General features: G+C 38.9%; 1 protein-coding gene across 8 annotated transcripts in view; it reads right to left on the reverse strand.

The window, feature by feature from the left end:
* LOC142063261 (integrator complex subunit 6-like) overlaps positions 1–20,623 on the reverse strand; it is a 42,085-nt gene that overhangs the window by 11,016 nt on the left and 10,446 nt on the right. For 6 of the 8 annotated variants that reach the window (XR_012662704.1, XR_012662703.1, XR_012662702.1 and 3 more), the window contains exons 3-9: positions 11,679–11,828; positions 10,851–10,940; positions 10,361–10,544; positions 9,445–9,573; positions 7,326–7,489; positions 6,104–6,256; positions 4,347–4,479 (exon numbers count right to left, since the gene is read on the reverse strand). Coding sequence is in view for 4 of the 8 variants with exons in the window: in XM_075106786.1 (XP_074962887.1) it covers positions 4,347–4,479; positions 6,104–6,256; positions 7,326–7,489; positions 9,445–9,573; positions 10,361–10,544; positions 10,851–10,940; positions 11,679–11,828 (1,003 nt within the window). In the remaining 4 variants the exon portion in view is untranslated. Of the gene's footprint in view, positions 1–4,074; positions 4,156–4,346; positions 4,480–6,103; positions 6,257–7,325; positions 7,490–9,444; positions 9,574–10,360; positions 10,545–10,850; positions 10,941–11,678; positions 11,829–20,623 lie in introns of all 8 variants that reach the window. The other 2 variants (XR_012662705.1, XM_075106790.1) reach the window with 2 other exon arrangements.

Raw genomic sequence — 20,623 nt, forward strand, 5'->3', positions numbered from 1 at the left:
ATAACCCCTGCAGTCTGACTGCACAGCCACTCTTAAATGGCACAGATATTCATAATGCTCAGCTAGCTATGGTTCTTTATCCACAGCATAGCTGTAGCCTGAGAAATCAAATACAAAAGCACCTCCCTGATCTTTGCTATCCAAGTAAAAAGTTCTTAAATCCAAGCTGAGCTTCAGCAAAGATTTGCCTATTTAAAATGAGAGCCTCCCCACAGCACGAACTCACACCCTCTAAAAGGAAGAGAGTCCTAGTGGTAAACACAGCCACAGGTTTCAAAGATAACATCACTGTCAACATCTTACCTGCCTCTATCGCAAGAGTTTGAGACATACGCTGTCAGCAGATTGTAACACAGGCACTGGAAATGTACTTTTTCCACTGTGCCCTGAGCTGCACATAATCTTTTACATAAATAAGCAAACAAAGAGTAACCTAGTTAACTATGTCGTTCGCAGACTAAATCCCAAACTTTTGCAGATAAAATCCAAAAGTATTGCAAAAATCTTTTCATAAATCAGTTTTAGTCCAACCTATTCATTTTTCAGATACTACTCTCTGTATAGTCCACTTAATGCAGAATTCTTTTTAATTCTAAACTCAGAGGGAACTAAAAGCACTGGATAATTGGGAACATGGTATTAAAAAACACGAGGGAAGGGCCACAAACTGCAACAATTCAAGAGATCAGGTAGAACTACAAACAGACCAGGTACTTTAAAACTGTGTTGCAAAGTCTTTATCCACTACAGATTAATATATAGAACAACCCAATTGTGACAAACAGGATACAAATATACATCCTTTAGTACCCAGTGCCACATAAAGGGACTTGATGCACTTTCAGGCTCAGTGAACAGTTTAAAAAAAAAACCCCATGAGGCAAAGAATGGTCAGCAGGTAATTTTAGTAGTTCGGCTGGAGCCTAATTACAAGAACAGTTCATGTGACAACAGCCTAGTTGTGAGTAACAGCTTGTACCACGTAACCCAAAGTAAAAACTTACACTTGCCTCTGCACTAACAGATATGTTCCTTTGTTTTAAGCAGTAGAGATTCATGATTTTACACTCATGGAAAGCCATATCCCTCCCTGCAAACAATCTAGCCAAAAATAAGCCGCTACAATGTAAAATAGTATTCACCCCTAAAAAAAGGTATTGTGGCACTCTTTTTATATCGATACAAAATGTTTGGCTCCCCCTCCCTGTGCCACAGCTTGCTACGTTCGTATTCATGAGAAAGGCAGCCCTTAGTTTCCAAAATATAAAATCAATACTTGCAGGTTCTCTCAAGGAGCCTGTAAAAGCATAAAAGGAAACTGTCCACGTTGCAGTCCTTCACAGGCAGACATTTTCTAAATGCTCATCCTTCTGCATATTTAGACCCGGAGAGAAAGGGTATTAACCACCTTCTCATGGTATTTTTGTCATGACTGTTTCACTACTGCTTCTGCTGACGCTCCCAATGAATAATTACTCCTATTGCCCAGCAGCGCCTGCCCCCCCACTAATGCTGCTAAGATCAGCCAAGGAAATATCTTAGGCAAGGCTGGAGGCAAGGACATGTATACCTCATCTTTGCTAAGCTCACTCTCTAACCTCTTGTTTGACTTCTACTTTATGAACAATTGTTTTACATAAAAGAATATCTGAAGTACAATACAATAGCTTTGCTAGTACCAGATAAAGGCAACAATCCTTCAAGAGGAAATTTCTATAATCCATGCACCAAACATACTCAGCATCAAAGTACGTCCACATCTGTCTGTGAAAAGCTCTGCCTTCAGAAAGCTGCCTCACACTGAACAAAAAAAGACAAGACAAGAACGGCACCCTACCTCCTCAGTTCTCAGAGCAAACCACCACCCCAAGCTAGTCATGATGCCTCTCTAGCCTTTCCTATGAGAGCAAAGAGGAGCTGCTCAGCTGCAACAGCACATCCCACGTGGTCTGTCCTCCATAAAAGATCTAGAGGCCAGAATTTTTGTCAGACAACCAATTTACCACAGCGCACGGGTCAGGTTAACACACGGACTGTGCGGCTTCACTGTTTTATGAAGTCTCATTAATTGGCTCCTTTCCTTACAAAGCGTCAGATTCTAAAAGCAGACCCATTAAGTTACAAGCTAGGAAAGGCTACAGCATTCCCAAATCTACTCTTGCAGAAACCAACATATAAACCACCACATCTACAGGATTTACCTCCATAATTTACCTCCTTCAGTCATAGACAACTACAACTAGTTTCAGTTTGTTAAAATATCACCTGCAAGCTTCCTCACACCTGCCTACCTTACCTGCCTTTTAGGGCTGACACATTATTTTCTGAAAACAGAAGTGAATTCCCCTGCTCAAAATACAGGAGGAACACAAAAATGCAAGAAAATAATTCCTAAGCATTTTGCTACCTGTTGATAAGGCTGAACACACATAAGCCACTTGATAAGACATTACAAATAATACAGAGGTAGTGGTTTTGCCTTTGTCTGAAGGAGTCACTAGAAGGGAGAGAAACTATCTGCGGTACTGTCCCAAGATAAGTCTCTGTCCTCCAACACAATATTCTACCAGTAGGGCAGTAGCCACTAGAATCTCGCTGATACACCAATATGGGTGGTAGTGGCTGAATAGAGAGCAGACTTCTCCTGGGCTTGGAAGTTCTCACACCCTTTTTAATCTGGGTGAAAGTAAGGAAAGATTGGTTTTACACAGGCAAATCAGTCCTCTACTGAACCATCAGTATCCACTATTGATATGCATTATGACAGACAGAGGGGGAGGGTTTAAAAACAGAAACAACCCCTACCTACCCACAGACACAAACACAGAGTCAGTATTTTTTTTTAAAACATATACAAATAATTTAACAGGTATGCTGCTTATCATCTTATTCATTTTCTGCACTGCTAAGTAGAAAAGGGGCCAGAGATGCTTTTGTGTTGTATATATATTCCACAGAACTTAATTTCACCATGCCTTAGAGACCAAGGATAAACAAAGTCCTGGAACAAGATCTGAACATAACACTTTGTGTATGTGTTTGTGTTAATAATACTGAATGCACAGTATTTGCATTCTAGAGAACACATCCGCTTTACAACTCAGGCAACATGGAAGCTCTGCATTTTCCTTTTAACAGCCTTCAGAAATTTAAGATGTGGGATACCAGGTGAGTAAACTGCAGAATAGCACTACACATACTGAAAAATGCCTTTCTCCAAAGAGTAGGAAGAGCTTTACACCCCTGCGAAAAAGGCAGGGGGAAGACAAGAGCTGCCAGTGAAGACACAGCAGAACTGCAAATGTCAAAATCAAAATTAATAGGGAAATTTATTTAGTATCAGTGATGGCTTTTCAACCAGTGGATCTGCTGCAATAATTCAGTAGCCACAAACTCACAGAAACTCTAAGTCTAGAAGTATCCTACTTGCACACTTTCAGACAATACTTAGGCTACATGGATGACCGTATAAGACACATTCCAATTATCAGCAAGCAAAAACTTCTTTTTTTTTTGTTATGACCAGGATTATGAAAAAGCATTCCTGAACTGTGTTGTGGTTTTTTTTTCTAGAAATGAATGGAAAAATCCTGTGTAAGACAGTAAGTGCCAATGTTAGTTCTCTTGATCTCCACTGTTACTCTGTATCACTAAACACACCCACGAAAACCAGAACAAAAGCGCCTTACAGCATCTGCAACTAAAAGGGTTAGCATCACCCAGGAAACTCTTCCCTCTGCCATTACCTTTATGCCAGAGCCCTAATAGCCGTAATCATTATGGCAGTTATCCATATCACACAGCACCTTTTCATACCACCTTTCCTGTAGAAAGTAATTTCATTGTGCGAGTGAAAAAAACACTGGTCCTTTGCGCAGGGAAGAAATGTAGACTGTTTCACTGCTCGATTCCTTCTTACTGCTCTAAACTGCATCAGGGAATTCCCTCTTCCCAACACCCGTGACAAACGCTGCATCTGATCTTCCAGTAAAAAATTAGCTGCTACAAGAGCAACTACAAAACCTGGATACACCACACCCTAAATGAGGGAAAAGAATGGAGGTTGAAGCTTACTCCAGGTTAAGGAAGAGGCTACGTGTCTAGGAGGTGAACAGCATCAAACATGCACTGGAAGCTGGTAGCTCTCCTCCTCTGCTGGAGAGAAAAAAAGGGAGAGGGGGTATGAAAATCCTCTCCTCCCAAATTATGTTAAAGAGTTTGCAACATTGTCTACTCTCTGATCTCCATTATTTTATAACGTCTCAAACTAAGGCAGAACACCATTATTGTTTTTCTCTTACTCTGAAGTAGCTGCATTGGCAGTACAATGTAAATTTATTACCTACCTAACAACGGAAGTAAAACAGGGTAGTTGTAAGGCATCACAAAGAGGTTTACACAGGTTAAAGTAGTGCTTGCTTTTAAATACCCGAACGGATGGCCAAGTTCGCTGTATTTTCCACTGCTACTCACAAATACCTGACAAAGAACAAGAGATATCACTGTATTAGAAGAATATGAAGAATATTTAGCACAGGGAATTTAAAAATTAAAATCCATCTGAAACCACTTGCATTAAGACAGCAAATTATCAAGAACAGCCAAGTCTGAGGTTGCACACATCAGGATCAGCGTACACTTACATACCCCAGTCACAAAACTGAGCCATGCAACACTTAGTGTATGCCCAGTCAGTGTGGAAATGCTCTTCACAGTATAATCTTCAGTGCTTTAGTGAAACTACTTTGAAGTGATGCTCTAAAAAGTTTTTGAAATTATTTAAAATAGGTCAGGGGACATCTGTTGAAGGTATGTTAAAAAACTATCTATTTGAAATCAGTTTTCTGACACATAAAATAGCAGGACTAAAATTTAAAATAAAATAAATCTAAAACTTTTTAAGCATAGAAATTAAGCAAAATGAACAAATATTCAAGAAACGTGTTTTAATTACGTTAAGCACCAACATTCCTAACACTGACTTTTTTTTCTTCTAAGTTTATATATATAGGGGTATTAACCTTGAAAAGCAATGCATACAAACAACTGTTTCAACAGGATAAAGATGGTATGTATTCTTATTGTGACAGTCAAAATAACCCACATCTAGCCAAAAACAGTTTTGCTTTAAAAAAAAAAAGGTAAACCTTGAAGTAAAACTAAAGTGGTTTTTTTTCTCTATTTTTTCAGAGCATAAGAAAGAGTTTGTTACATGGTTTCTATGACAGTGAGCCTATTTCTCTGGTTAGTAAGGGTCTGATATGTAGCGGGGAGAAGAAAAGCAGTTTTTGAAAAACAGCAGAGTAATTGTAGTAACTTAGGCAAATAAAGTACCTACCTATGAATGCCTAAAGCATATTTTTGAAATTCGCTTATTAAAAGTAACTTCAATTTTCTTCTGAATATGCCTGTTATGTTTTCAGTTAAGTTGTAGTACTAATTAGGGAAACAGAAACATGGAAGAGACACCTCCAAACCCATCTTTCCAGCTAAAGTATCATACTAAGCAAACTCCTGGTGTACATATTAAGCTACCCTTTACAAGAACACCATTGAGAAGGGAATTACAAGCCTTATTTTACAGAGGATGCAGAAACAAGTTACCTATCCAAAAATCACAAAAGGAATATGTGACAAAGGATTTCAGCAACAGAACTTTGACCTCTTTGAGGCCAATCTAGTCAACAAGACCAACTGCTTCCATTCAATTCCCATTAGCAGTTTCAACTTTCAACCATCTAGTGGAAATTATTTGCAGCTGTTGATTAGGTAACATGATGGAAACTAGTGCTAGGTTTTCCCTGTAAGCAAATGGAAGCCTACAGAGAATTTCAATTTAGCTGAAAATGGAACCTGCGGGACACATTTCTTAGCAAAATGAGATGGACCCAGAAACAGAATTAAATGAGATTACAAAGCCTGTAGAGGGAACACTCATTCTGACTCCTGATAATTCTATTAGAAAGGAGGTAACTGAAACCTTGACACGTCTCTTCTCATCAACTGCAGACACTGCAACCAGACCCCAATTCTCCAGGCTTACAAAGACTAAAGCACCTTAGGATGCCCATTACGTTTCTAGAATCAAATAAAGGGCAAATACCTGCCAGCAGGTATGGGGAGACTTTCGTTCCAAGATGTACTGCGTCAAGGGTGAAGGCTCAAGCTCATACTTGTCAAAAGGAAGCTTGTCTATTACCATTGGCTCACAATCAACACAGGAGAACCTCACAACAGGGTGAGCTGTGCGCGGAGGCTAAAAGGAAGGGGGGAAGAACATATGAATTGTCTGGTATTTTATAAACAAATCAATTATCTTTAGAAGATTCATACACATGTATTTTACCATCCTGTAGGCTTAAACTCTCAGTTTCTACCATTTCCTTAGAAAAAAAGAGACAAGCTCCCACACAAAAATATAGATTCATTAACTAATTCTCTACCTTTAAAAAACAAAAAAGCCACACACACACGTACACACATTCATCTCACCAAGAGGAAAACATGGTTATATTCAATTATTTATCTTGATATTTAAAAGCCTCCATGACAATCAACCTATAGTATCACAGACAGGTTTAAAGAAGAAAACTTCAACTCTGCTTCCCAGCTTGATGTTCACAGAATTACAGATGTGAAACTCTGCTCTCTTCGCAAACGATATCTCAAGGTATTCCCTGCCAAGTCTGATTTTTTTCCTCTTGAATCATGGGGAAGAAAACAGTACTTTGAGCGCTTTCGAAGTACAGAAACAGAACATGCCTAACGAAAGAAAGATGTTTCGAAAGGCTAGTAAGACATGCCAAATGTATTATCATTTCATTAAGAAAAGGAGAAATGAATGCTGGTTCTCCCTCTTTTTCTGAATGGGGTAACTTTTCTGTTTTAATTCTTCCTGCTAATGAGAGTCCATACATAAAGTAATACTAAGCAAAGAAAACATGGTTGACCTTCTATCAAAAACAAATACTCCCTTTTCCACATAAATGCATTTTATAAAGCTTTGATTAAAATTTAATAGGTTCACTGTAATTTGTGGTACATGAAGTAATATAAATTTTATAATCTTTTTAAAACCATTTACCCAATTAACTAACCATATACATGAAGTAAACCTTCCAGATGCAAAAACCATCACAGCATACAGCATTTACATTAGATTATACCATCCTGTGTTAAAAATAGTTTTAACTACTCTTTTAAAGCAAAGTAAGCTCGTATTAGTAAACAGAGAAAGTATTAAAAAAATGCAACCACTTTATTATTAATTTTCAGTCTGTTTCACTAGGTGCAGAATTCTTTTTTCAGTTCTTTATTTTACTTACCAGTGTAGGTGAATTCTGATCAGGCCAAAAAGATTCTGGGATTGGCCAATGCCCAACAGGAACACCAGTTTTAGGGTTAGGCCGTACATAAATGAGTTTATGACAGCTATGCCACGGTTGAGAAGCAAATGAATTGATGGGCCTGGATGAATCAACAAGTCCATCTAAAATTTAAACAAAGCAAAATAACAACAAAAAGAAAAGAAAATAAAAAGCTACATGCATGCATTTGCCTCCCAGCAAAATTTCTCTATTAGCAACCAATAAGGTGTTTCATCACAATTATTTCAAAGACATAAAGATGTTTACATCAGTGGTTGAAAAAACTATATATCAGTATGTTGAACAGCATCATCTGAGAAACAATTATAACATTTGCGCACATCTACCCTTCTGCTCCTGTGGCATAGCCGTTGGATAATTAGTGCAGGAAGGCATACTCGTGTATTACGGAAAACGCTATTTGCTTAAGCTTAGTGCTTTGACACAGATCTGACAGGCAACAGCAAGCCTATCGTTTTTAGTTCTGCTGCACCTGTAAAGACTGATTTGCATGGAAAGCTCTCTGACTGATGCTGCCACTAGTGGAAACTGGAAGTGGAGAAGTTTCACAGAAAAGACAGATGCATCTTGCAGGAGCAGCTTTTGTCACATTTTTAATTAGTAAGAATTCACAGATTACTTAAATCCCACGCTCTACTGGGAAGACCAGTGTTTTCCGCCAGTCCACTGCAGTGTACCAGCACCGACTCCCCTCCACACTGAGGACAAAAGTTTGTAGCAGTACAGAATCTCAGCATTAGTTTTCAAAGACTGCTTTTCAAAGCAAACAGCACAGCAGACATCACCCATTTAAAGACTCTTTTACACTGTAAGGATATTTTAAACTACTAATTTTCCCTGCTTTCAATAGCTGGCCAATAATACTACACAAAACACCTTTAAGATGGTTTCTCTGCATTATATACACAGTGATTTTTCTTGCATTGTTAAATCCCATCTAATTCCTCTATAATTTAGGGTTTTTCACGTAAAGAAAGTCTCAGTATTTTTGTACATTCATATCCACAGTGCATCACCATTTAAGTGTAACAGAAAAAAAACTTAATCAGCTGTTTTGCCACATAGGAGAACATTTGGGCCAACAGAGACACAGGAATTTGCTGAGGTGCTGTCCTGCACAGCATTACAGGAAAGCCTTCCAATAAAATGGCATTTAAATAAGCAAAAGGAGGAAAAAAATATATACAGCAAGAAAAAGGTGATTCAAAAATGAAAGCAGGAATAAAGCTGGCTATGCTAGGATGCTCAGGGGATCCTAAGAGCTATTATGTTTCTGACATTCCAGGAACATCCTCATTTCCTAAACACAAACTGGTCAGCTCTCTATCCTTCCTTTCAGCAAATCTGAAAAACTGCTCCACGTTAAGAGTGCATTTCCTCTTCCCTGTTATGCACTTTACTTGCAGCTAGCAAAATAATTCCTTGTTCTTCACACAGTTTTTCACTTGCAGCTGAGAACATTCAACTGAAACTTACTCTGTTGTGATCAATCAGCAGAATGAAAACATGCAGAAAATTAAGCATTGAGATTACTTCAGAGATGTTTAGTTGTTTAAATACACTAGTCCTGGATTTAATTATTTTAAAACCAAGTTTTGACAACACTGTAATTCAAACTTTACTACTTCTTGCAAACATTCACTTCCCTCAGCCCCCCAAAGAGGTGAGAAAAAAAGCGACAGGAGAGCTAGCAAGCAGGTAGATCATCCATACAAATACGTGCAAGCATATGGCACCATTTAACTTACCAAGGATCAAACCAATACTTCTAAAAATATAACAAAGACAAGACTAAACATAAACATAAAACTACTCAAAAGCTATGAAGAGCACATCCATTATGATTTGGGATATTTAAAGAGATGCCAGAGCTCTGTCACTGAAGCATATAAGCTTTATAGCTTAATCGCTTTTTTAGAGTGTATTAAGCATTCAACACATCCTGTACACTACAGTGAAAAGCTGGTAGGAAGGACACTAGAGACACTTAAGGACATCTGCATGCACACAAAACATTTCTTCTTGAACATTCGGGGTAAAAAGCCAGTTACTATACCTTCTCCAATGGGAGCTGGATCTGGTCCTGACTTTTCAAAGTTAATAACAACTCCACTTTGGACTTTTTGAACTAGAGACTCTAAACATTGATTCAACATTCTTTGTGTCCGAACGCAGTAAGAACGACCTATGCAAGAGATAAATTACACAGGGAAAATATGAAAGCAAGTTTTGAGTAATCTTAATTAAGGAAGGTGTCTTATACACTGCCAAGGTTTTCAGTTTTATCCAAAATAATAGCAACAAACTTTGTACAAGTTTATGTGAAAGGCAAAACGCTTTCCAAATGCAATACAACCAAGGGGGGGAAAAAACAACCTGCCGAGCTTTTACTCGTCAGTAAAAGAGGCCATTAAGGCTAAATCAGGCTGGTCCAAGGCCAAGTTTATAAATGCCCTTAAGAACATCTGATTTCACCCAGTCTATGTAATCTATCAGCTTTTGCCTACCTGAACCTTACCAACTCCTGTACGCTCCAAAACTGTCCCCCCAAGCAACATATTTTTCAAGCACCAATTCAAGGAATAGGCTCCATCTTTTAAGATTAAATTTAGCTGATTAGCCCTGCAGCAGAATTAACATCTCAATAATACCTGTCCCACTCAATTCACCATTTAAATAACAAATCTCATGACTGAGCAAAGCCAACCTCTGGAAGGACAATCTAAGAAATTTTCCAATCCCTCCTGCTGGTGCCTTAAGAAAATTCTCTTGCATCTAGAAGATCTGAAATAGGAATATGGTTTTATTTTAAACTTCTCTGCTTCTGGAAACCAAGCTCAAAAAACACCACACAGCTTCATATGGACACTGAGTAATTCAGATGGAGAAAAGAGCAAGAGGTGATGTTGAATCAAAGAAATACTTTACGGCAAATACCAAATGTGAACCAAAGCAAGCTAACATTCAGTTACCTCCTGTAACTTCGCACATCTGTGTGATAGCAGATTCATCAGTAGGCACACTCCCAAGCTGCTCTGGTTCAGCAGATGCAGCTCCTGGCAAACGCAGCACTAGAGCAAACAGCCTTTGATCCCAACGGAATGGTTCTTTGGTTAGTTCACTTCCAGGCAAAGGAGAATTCAAAGGAAGATGAAGCTGGTAAAGAAAGATTTAAGGTTATTTTCAAGCACTTGACAAAACAATGCTCAAACTTATTCATTACTCTGTAAGAGACCCCATTTCTCTCCTATCCGCTAATTTATCTGAAGTTATAGTCTGGAAACCTATGTGAGGTATGCATTTAGGGACTGGGCAATGACAGCATAGCTAGTTTCTGTTCTCTATTACAGAAGAGGTTGATGAAGTAGAAGTACTATGAGCAGGAAAAAAACAATTAATATTAATGTCAACACAGTGCCAACTTGCAAGATCATAGCTTGAAAGAATTTAATGCAAGTTTACCTCCTCTTGAACTCCAGCTGTATTTGTCAGTTTGTTTCCATCTGTGATGGTAATCAAAATAGATGGCTCCAAAAAGAATGGATTCCTTCCCTAGAGACAAAAGCACAGGAATGCTAATAGTAACCTTAACACTCAGTTATAGGCTTACATTTTTGCATTATAAAATAAACAGTAAGATGAGCAATCTTTCAAAATAATTCTGTAATTTTCTTTCAGTAAGTGTGGAGCCATACAGAACTATGCAATATGTGCTGCTGTGTGCACTCACACACACAACCATAAGATTTTTAAAATTACTAGTCTTTTTCCTCCAGTAATAGTTCAAAACCACTCTAGCTCACAAAAGCAGTATATAAATTGGTAATAATACAGAGAACTCAGAATCTCACAATGACAGCGGGGCAAAAACCAGACTACTTTTAAATGGACTCTTCAGATGTATGAGAGGGAAGTCAGGACACTAACTACGGATAACACAAAACTGCAAAGCAGATGCATTGCCTTCCATTGTACATGCTCCATGCAGCAATTGTGTACCTACAGCGGGGTCATTTATACTACTGCTTTCTTTGTAGTTCAATAAGGAAAAAAAGCACTAGTATATTCCAGGGTGTGTTCAGTAGATGTAATAAGAAAGAATAAAGACGGGGAGGGGGGGAAGTTCACAATTCCAAGTTTTAACACACAGCTATATAACATTAAAAAAAAAAAAACAAACAAAAGTTAAACGCAAAAACAAACTTGAACCACAAAAATCCCTCCCCCACTATAATTTCAAAAAACACAGAAAAATAAAAAAAGACAGAAGACTCTAAACAGATTTGTTACCTGTCCATAGTTGTCTATTCCAGACACTAATCTATTGAGATTTAACAAGTCAAACGATGACCTGAGTGCCTGACCAAGGGTTGTTAGTCCTGAAGCCTGAAGATTTTTCAGTTCATTCATAAATGTTGCGTGGTTTTCCTTCCAGCCAGCCTATTAACAAACCAAAAAAGCTTATTAGTTATTTTAGCAACAAACTGCAGTCAACTGCAAGTTGTCATTTACGTCCCTTCCCATCAAAAATTATATTATATTCCTGATTAATAGATACACTGCATCATTTACATGCTATACACACCTAATCCATGTATCTATAATTTGATGTGAAACATACAGTTAAGCCTACACATGCACTGTCAAGCACTTGAAAAAATTTGCAAATACCCAGCTCTTACCATGAAAACTGCTGTGGAGGCGATACAATTAATAGAAGTATTTGGATTAAGCATGTGAATACTTTATTAGAAGAAACTGTCAAATTTGGAAGTCAGAAATGCAGCTGCCAAAGTAATAGCAAAGATAAAGATACAAGCAGCATAATAATGCTGCTGCTTCTGGTATATACCTATCCCCCTTTCATTCTTTCCTCCATAAATCAAGGCTGGAAGGAATGAAAGGATACATTTGCAACATGTTTAGTTAATGCAGGAGTTAAAAATCTAACAGTGATGCTTAAAAAGAAGAAAGATAAAGAAGTAATAGTACAGTGACGGGCATCTTTGCTCCCTAGTCACATCCTCCCCTTCCCACAATTTCCCCAAGTGAGAAGCAAGGAAGCATATTAATTTAGGAGAAGGAATATTTTAAAAAAAATCAGCTATTTTTAATATTACATTACTCTTACTGAACTTTTCAATTTTTCTTGCACTTCCTCCCACCCTAGCCCACCAGGCTCAGCTCATGCCTTTCACGGTACTATCAAGCACCCCCTATCCACAGTATAAACTGCAGTACAAACCCCCTGCCTTTCTCCTACCTTGGTACTTCAACTGCCAACCCTCCAACTACACTATTCTGCACTTACTTCCCAACATGTAAACTTTCTATGGAGGAGCTGCCACACTCTATGTAACACAGAACCGAATCACTGTTTAGAGAATCTCGGTATCACAGCTTGACATTTTGGAGGTCACGAAGAAAGTTGTTATTTGCTGACAAAGCCTGCAGAGCATTCAAAGGAACAGCAAAAAGCAATGAGGATGGATCAGTCCTACCAAGCACTCTGGATCCCACTGTAAGGAGGGCTAACATCAGCATCAGTTGTGATTCACATACCCTTCTCTTAAAAAGTGGTACGCTGCAGAGTTCAGAAGCTATTTTAGGAAACGTTAGCTCACAGGGAATCTGTGCAGGATTTAAGCTGCCTCAACTAAAAAAATCAAAGCTTGAAAACCCCAGGTATTCACACAATTATCAGCCTTGCTATCACATCTTACTCTCTAAACCACTCTTGCAGTAAGCAAGCAGTTATTCACCCAGGGTCACTATCATCTGGCACCAGAGACACTTCCATGCTCCACAAGGAATCCTAGTTAGGCAGGCATGGAGAGAATAATTTCAGACTGTCTGACTTCTGCTGGGACAACCTCTGAGTAGGTTCTCTCCTCCTCAGTGCGCTGGGCTCAGCAGCAATCACCTGCTGACTATGCCATGCTGCACAAGAACCTGAAAGGACAGGATTTTCCTGTACTTTTTAAACAGCTGTATCCCACTGCCAACCTCTAGTACACACTGTGGGCTGCAGCAATGGTCATAGGACTGACAAGTTTAGAGCCATCAACAAATACAAGAACGGAGCAGAAAGGAAGGACACGAGATGATCCACGTCTCTGCTGAGTTCTCAGGCCTAAACTGGGAGGGCTTCTTTTCAGAATGAGGAATCTTCATAAGGAGATTCAACAAAAACAGTTTTTGATCAAGTTTAGCTCCCTGAACCAGTTCTTCAAGCTTTAGATTAGTGCAAGGGAGAAGAGAGAAAACTGCAATGGGGCAAAGAACAAACTAGACTTTCAGCAGGACTGGCCCAGCTTTACCTTCAAACTGCACTTGAACCTCAAAGGAACAGCGTAGTTCGATCAGCCGGGTAATTCTCAATAAAACTCCATCAACACCACCTCACAAGCACAGCTTAACAACATACAGAATCTCATCAGCTGAGCCACAGCAACTCCCCACAGGTGCCTTCAGCCCGAGGCAGGAATGAAGTACAAACACGGGGTCATTGCTTTGGAGTAAAAGGGACTTAGTTAATGATTTTTTTTCAGAGCATAAGAACTCCAAATCCCAACAAGATGGTTTGTGTTATCCTAAAAATGTTTGACTTAGAACAATTTAAAGTCAACAATTTAAAAAATCTTTTTGTATTAATTCTATGAACCCTTAAGGTGTAGGTGAAACTGCTTTATTTTGTCTGGTAAAAACACCTAATCAGATTAGCCCAGCTTCTTGGGAGTAGCCAGGCTGAGTTCAAAAAGCATTCTCCAGCAAAGGCTGCTGCCTGAGTTACCTTGTGCAAAAGCACATGGGGAGGGGGGGAATAAAACATTTACAAAGGAAACACTATTCCTAGCCTACAACTCTTGATTTGAATGCTAATGAATTTAAGAGTATTTATCTGTAAAATAAAACAGTAAGAGTTTTCACTGATATTTGGAGATTCTACTACTTTCCTTTTCTGAAAACATTTGCTTGGCTTCCAGCTCCTACTGTGTTTGAGCTAGCTGCAGTGTGGTCAACTGCCTGCAAAATATGCTGCTATTTTTCCCATGTAAAACCAAGTAAGCTGAAGGTACAAGGAGCAGCTGATCACCACTGGTTTGCCTTCAAAGAAAATTATTTTTCATCTTACAGCATCCTTAAAGATAAAGCTGAGGAGAGCTGTACCTTTTAAATAAACAGAGTAATACTGGAGAACAACTGACTGAGTGAACTAGGGCAGCAAATATAAGATTTCCTAATTCCATACCCACTTTTAAATAAAGGTCTGATTAGTCAGTGTAGTACATTCTCTAGCTTATCCTCAAGCAAACTTTTGGAATCAAAAACACCAAAATTAATGACAAGAAGCTCTATTTCTATAAAATGTTTTTTCCAGAAAGATTCTAGCCAATGTATATAATTAAACCTGTATTTCAGGGACAGAAACTAAAGCCCCAAAGGACTCCATATATTCTCCTCTCCATATATATGGTAGGATCATTCTTAGGGCAAAATAAAGAGTCAAGTACGTAATACAGCACATGTGCATAATGAGTTCAACAAAGCACTTTAAAGTGATTAAATAATAATCCTTCCTAAATTCAAAATACTGCCACTAATGCTGCTTAGAAAAAAGCACTGCTTTTATGTAGCACTACTTCCATTTGCCAGCAGAAACACTAATGGCCAAAAGAAAAACCAACCCAGAAACAAAACTCCGTCAACCAAAAAAATAACCAAAACCCCACAACTTTAGAGGACCAAACACAAACATATTCTATAAAAACTACGTAACCTCTACAGGTCAGTACTTATGAAGACAGAACTAAACATTGATTATTTTAGTTGTTTATGAACCAATTCTAACATTGTGAATTATTTCTCATCATCTTCCATATTACATTCCTACTTAGCCACTTTTATGCCCACAATTTATTAACAGCAATCTGAGCAGCCTTTGTCTTGCCACTATGTTACTAGTTTCTCCTTTGATAATTTATATGAACAAATAATTTTAGCCTGTATACACATACCAAAAGACTTTCAAAGATAGCTGGGAAAAGAACAAGTACTATAAGCAAAAATCTCATCCTGTTTGCTCATGCCAAGAACAAGCAAAAATGCAGTGTCATTTAGCCTTCTGCGTTGACAACAGCGAGCTTTGGATACTATCCTACAAAACCCTGAGATCTGGAAGCAGCACACACCACCTTCCAGCTCCTGGCTTCAGCCTTTGCAAGCAAATCATACTGAAAAAAATAATATACCTGAAGAATAAAAATTTTTTTTCTGGTGACTTAGTTTTCAGTCAAATCCATGCCCTGCTCTATTTCACCATACAGCCATAGAAGCATTTCAGCTGCTTCATGAAGCAGGTAAAGTCAAAATTGCTCAGATAATCTAAAATTCAGACAAAAACCAAGGTGAAAAACCTAGTGAAGAAGAGATTTTATTTACCCCAACCAGAACTAACTGCACATCAGAAGGAAGAGTTGTGCAGCAAAAGACAGTCTCATTCAGAATCAGTAACTTAAAAAGACCTTCAAGACATCAGAGAAACAACAGAAGTAGATTTCAGTTCCAAGAGGGAGGAAAGAACATCTTATAAAATGCTTTAGTGAGGGGGTGGAAAAAAAGCAACTACCTTTATCACACAAAAGAGAGCAATACCAAAGTAAGAGTTACCAAGTTTTGAATACATGTAACACATACATGTTGTAATCTCAGCTACGCTAGTTTAACTGTCGTATTTACTGGTTTTACTGTAGTTTGGTTGGTTGGTTGTTCGGGACTGGGGTGGGGTTTTTTTGTTTTGTGGTTTTTTTTTTGTTTTCAACAATACAACATTTTGGGGCAGCATGGTTGTTTCCAACTATTTCTTAGCACATTTTGGTCAGCCTACAGGGGCAGGCCCAGACATTGGGCATTAGAGCACAAGAATTCCAGGTCCAAAGCAAACTCTCCTGATTTCGCTAGCTCCATAAAATCCAGGGACCTGGTGCTTTTGAGGCTGCAGGTCTTCATTTTTAGTGTTTCTACAGGCAATGCCAGAAGACAGAACTGTAGAGTTTATTGTTCACTGGATTGCTTTCAGATCTGATTCAAAAATTATGACATTACTAATAATAAACTTCCAAGAAGACAATTTGCAATCTAGCATGCCAATCACAACAGTCTGTGTTACAGTAAGTACTCCGTATTTATTTAAACATACAGATTGTTAGAGTTCTGCTAATGTTTCCCTAGAAAGAAGAACTGGATTTTAGATATTACAACTTTTTTAAAGTTTCTCAGTAATTATTAAATGCACCCACCCTAGGAAAACTGAGACTAGTTCAGGATAACATGCCTGTAGCATGCTAGGTTGTCAGTGACATCCATTTGGGAAAAATAAGGTAAGAAAAAAATCCAGCTGTTGAAATCTGAAACCACTCCTGCTACGGAACTTCTAAGTACTGTGTGAAGACAGCAGAGCATTTTGCCTTCCAAATCGTCAGAATGGTTAATTTTTAAGTTACCTTTCTGTGCACCGGTAACTGTACACATGATCACCACTCAAACCTGTTCACATCTGTGTGAGAATCGAGCAGATGTTTCTCTCCTTGGGAGATGAAGTATTCTTTTAGACCCACTATAGTGTCAGAGGCTGCTTCTCAAATGACAAAATATCTTCATCTCTTTGTAACCTCCTGAACACAGCCACAGCATTGCTTAGTGGGTTTTGCAGCAGGGAATACCCTCTTGTGTAACCTAGGCCTTCCCTGCCCCAGCTTCAGCAGTTTTGGAGTAGGAATTCTGGCAAACACAGAGTACCTTGGTCATCCCAGTTTTGCTACAACAAAACTTAGCAAAGGGAGAGAGGAGGAAAGGTCCCGGAACCCTGCGACTCCCTTCCCCATGAAGGGCAGGATTATGCTGCTTGGTACAAAACAGTCAATGCCCACGCTACCCCCATGGTTTTTATTTGATATTCAGAGATTTACTAGTTAGAAATAGTCAGTGTATTGTGCACTATGCTATAAACATTGTGTACAGGTTTATTTAAAAGTCCTAAAATAAGTCAGCATCACATAACCTACATCACCTACTGATTTCATCCACGCAAATGTTTGCACTGTGCAAGTGGGGCAAAAGGAATAGTTGAAACAGACACTTAGACATTGACTCCCCTCCAAATACTTATGAATGCCATTTTTGAGGCAACAGAGCTCTCAGGTTCAATCTATACCCTGGCTGCAGAATAACTCCTCTCTCATTTCAGTACCTGTGCTCTCTAGTTACTTTTATGCAACATACAACTCCTGTCACTGCACAGTATCAAACAGCCCTTAGTAAAGAAACTCACAAGATCAATTCTTTTTTGTTCTTGGCACAAGACAGCATCACAACACCCACCTCTTAGATACGAGATTAGCATACCTCCAGCACAGAATGATACTGGCACACAGGCCTGAAATCAGCTTATCATCAGGGTAGTGCTGAATGCAATGAGCCAGCTTGGATCCAAGCTGTACTGTCCTGGATTTGGAGGGCTAGTGAATGCTGGAGGAGGTACATCAGCAGATCTTACTGGTCTGATGCAAAAAGCTTGTGGGAAGAGGAGGAAGGTTTGATGGGACCAAGCCAGCTGTGTGCAATTGTATTGGCGTGTTAGGCTCTCCAGCACACAGTATATCATTTTTATTACTGGTTTTATTCCCCACTCTTCCAGTCTCCCCTTGCCTTAGGGAAGGGTTTGAAACACAGACAGCTGCTAGCCCTATAAAGTTAAGATTCTAAGGCAAGGATGGATAAAAAGACAAATGTGTCTTGGTTAGCAAGCCAGGAGAGCCTATCTTTAGCTTTTCACATGGAAATCTGGTTTTGCAAAGCAAAACAGAGAAGAGAGTTTCAGGGTAAAACTTAGATATGACCCTACTGCAGGCACAAGAGCAGGTATATGGTGCTGTTTACTATGGGACCAGCCTAACAAAACTGCACCTTTTCAGTTCTCATTTGAGGAGTACTTTAATGGATAGTAAATTCACAGGTTTAAACTACTTCCTCAATAAGCCCACGCAGCATTCAAATACAGCGAAGCATCCATTGCTTGGTCCTCCTTACATTAGAGCTAGTGAGCACCAGGTTAGCTTTTTAAGGCTGAAGCACTGTCCATAGAAAACAAATTGTTTCTTCTTGTCAAGTTAATTCTGCTGGTTTTGTAGGACACAAACTGAAACCTAGTGGTCAGGTGCATCTTTAAATCAGTGTGGACTTTTTAAAAACTTTTTTAAAAAAATACTTGCTCAAGTCCCAGTCAAATAAAAATAATTACAGAAGTTTAATATAGGTAAAACATCTCCAGAAGAACAGGGAAGCAAACTGCTTTAATACATATATTTAGGAAAAAAATACATCTTTAGAGGGAAAAAAAGGCACTTGAGTTGATGATTCCTTTAATCCCATACAGCTGAGATATTTTGACACCAGATTTTTACAAGCAAGCTGTGACTTTGCTTTGTCCCCCATCTCCATCCATTTCCAGGCACAATACTTCCCTTTTCTCCAGCTCTGGGACAGACTATGTGCTTTGATAACAGAGTCTCTCCTCCCCTCACCCAAATTTTTTTTTCCTGCACAACTGGAGACAGCTTTAGTGTAAGGAATAAGATGTCATGCACTGGCTACCTTTGGGCCAGCAAGCAGCACAGCACAAACAAGGCAGGTGTTTCTAAGGAGAGGACAGCCACACTACTGCATTTCAGTGGTTCTACTTCAGAATAGCTGTCCTGTAGTACAGTCCTGCAGACTCGTCACTCAGTGGCTGGGCTGCATCTTCCAGTATTTCATCTGAAAGCAATCCAGTTCTTACACTCCAAGGCAGGTCTGCAACATGAACTGAGGTGCACAGGAGATCCCCTTAATTGCACATTTCTAAGCTGAACTCTCCTGTAGGTGCACCGAAGACTAGTTCATTTATAAAACAGAATGGACCAGCTTGTTTTCTAAAGCATGTGCCAGTGAATGTGAACAAGATCAGAACTGCATTCTAGTGCAATATATAACTGTTATTGACAGGCAGTCAACTACACAGAAAAAAAAATATTTTTCTGTATCTCATTAAAAAAATTTACAGAAATCACACCCCTTAGGAAACCAGCTCAAACTATACCATGTGGTTCACTGTCCTTTCAAGATTACTTCAACACTAAACAATATATAGAAATGCTTTTCCATCAAGAAGAATTCAAGATGTTTATGTAAGAACAACTCATATTAATCTTTAAGCATAGTATCCATGGAAAACACTAGCAGAGCGCCTCCTAAGCTCCAGTTACAAAACAAGTACTAGGGCCTTCTGTTAATGTCGGCATTTATGGAGAAGCAGTACCTCCACCTGTTAGAAATGTCAGAGTTGCTCTAAGCTGAAACTATGCTTGGAATCAAGTGATAATAATAATCAATGCCAAGCAAAAAATAAAGCCTACACTACCTTTTTCTTTATTACCCGCTGCTCATGCTTTAATCTATCTCTGGATTTAGCTTTTTGGTCAACGGTATTTCACGTGTTTTGACAGCTATGCTCACTAAACTTTTTGCTGCATGAGGATGAAAGGACTACACTTGAAGAAATGAAAGTATAAATACCAAAGAGATCATGGTGTCACCCTATCCCAAAAACATTCTTATTTAAATAAAAGAACATGATCCAGTTAAAAAAGCAGTATTTCTGAGAAGCACGCAACAAACTAGGATATTTCAGTACTGAGTTGAACCAGAGCAAGCTATGTTTCACACAATAGCTTGATGGAGAAGGAACACAGATGTAATTTGCAGCTCCAGTACAGTAAGCAAAACAAGAGGCTACAGGCTTCTGTTCAGCAGCCTAGCAGTCATTTTAGAAATACCATTACAGGTGCATCTAAAAAACACTGCAGAGAGGTTAGCAGTTGAAACATGGAGGTTTCAATCAAAAAATTTGCATTCACCCATAGCACCCGTTGCTCTTCCACATTATGAAACACTTTCAGTGCCAGTCAGCCCCCGGCTCTGTCCTCCTGGCCCTTTCCTACTCCCAGCATGGTTGGAAAAGTGTCACAAGGAATAAAAGCAATAGCTAAGAGGTTACAGAGCATGTGCTATCAGCACAAGGGATTCTTCATGGCACAGTTTCGGGAATGGAGTGGAAGAGAATTACTGGTGCCCCTCTAGCTTTACAGCCCAGAGCTGAGAGGACACGGCATCATCCACACTCATTTTGATAACTGTCA

Source organism: Phalacrocorax aristotelis, chromosome 11 (assembly GCF_949628215.1).
Source record: "Phalacrocorax aristotelis chromosome 11, bGulAri2.1, whole genome shotgun sequence".
NCBI classification, from domain to species: Eukaryota; Metazoa; Chordata; class Aves; order Suliformes; family Phalacrocoracidae; genus Phalacrocorax; species Phalacrocorax aristotelis.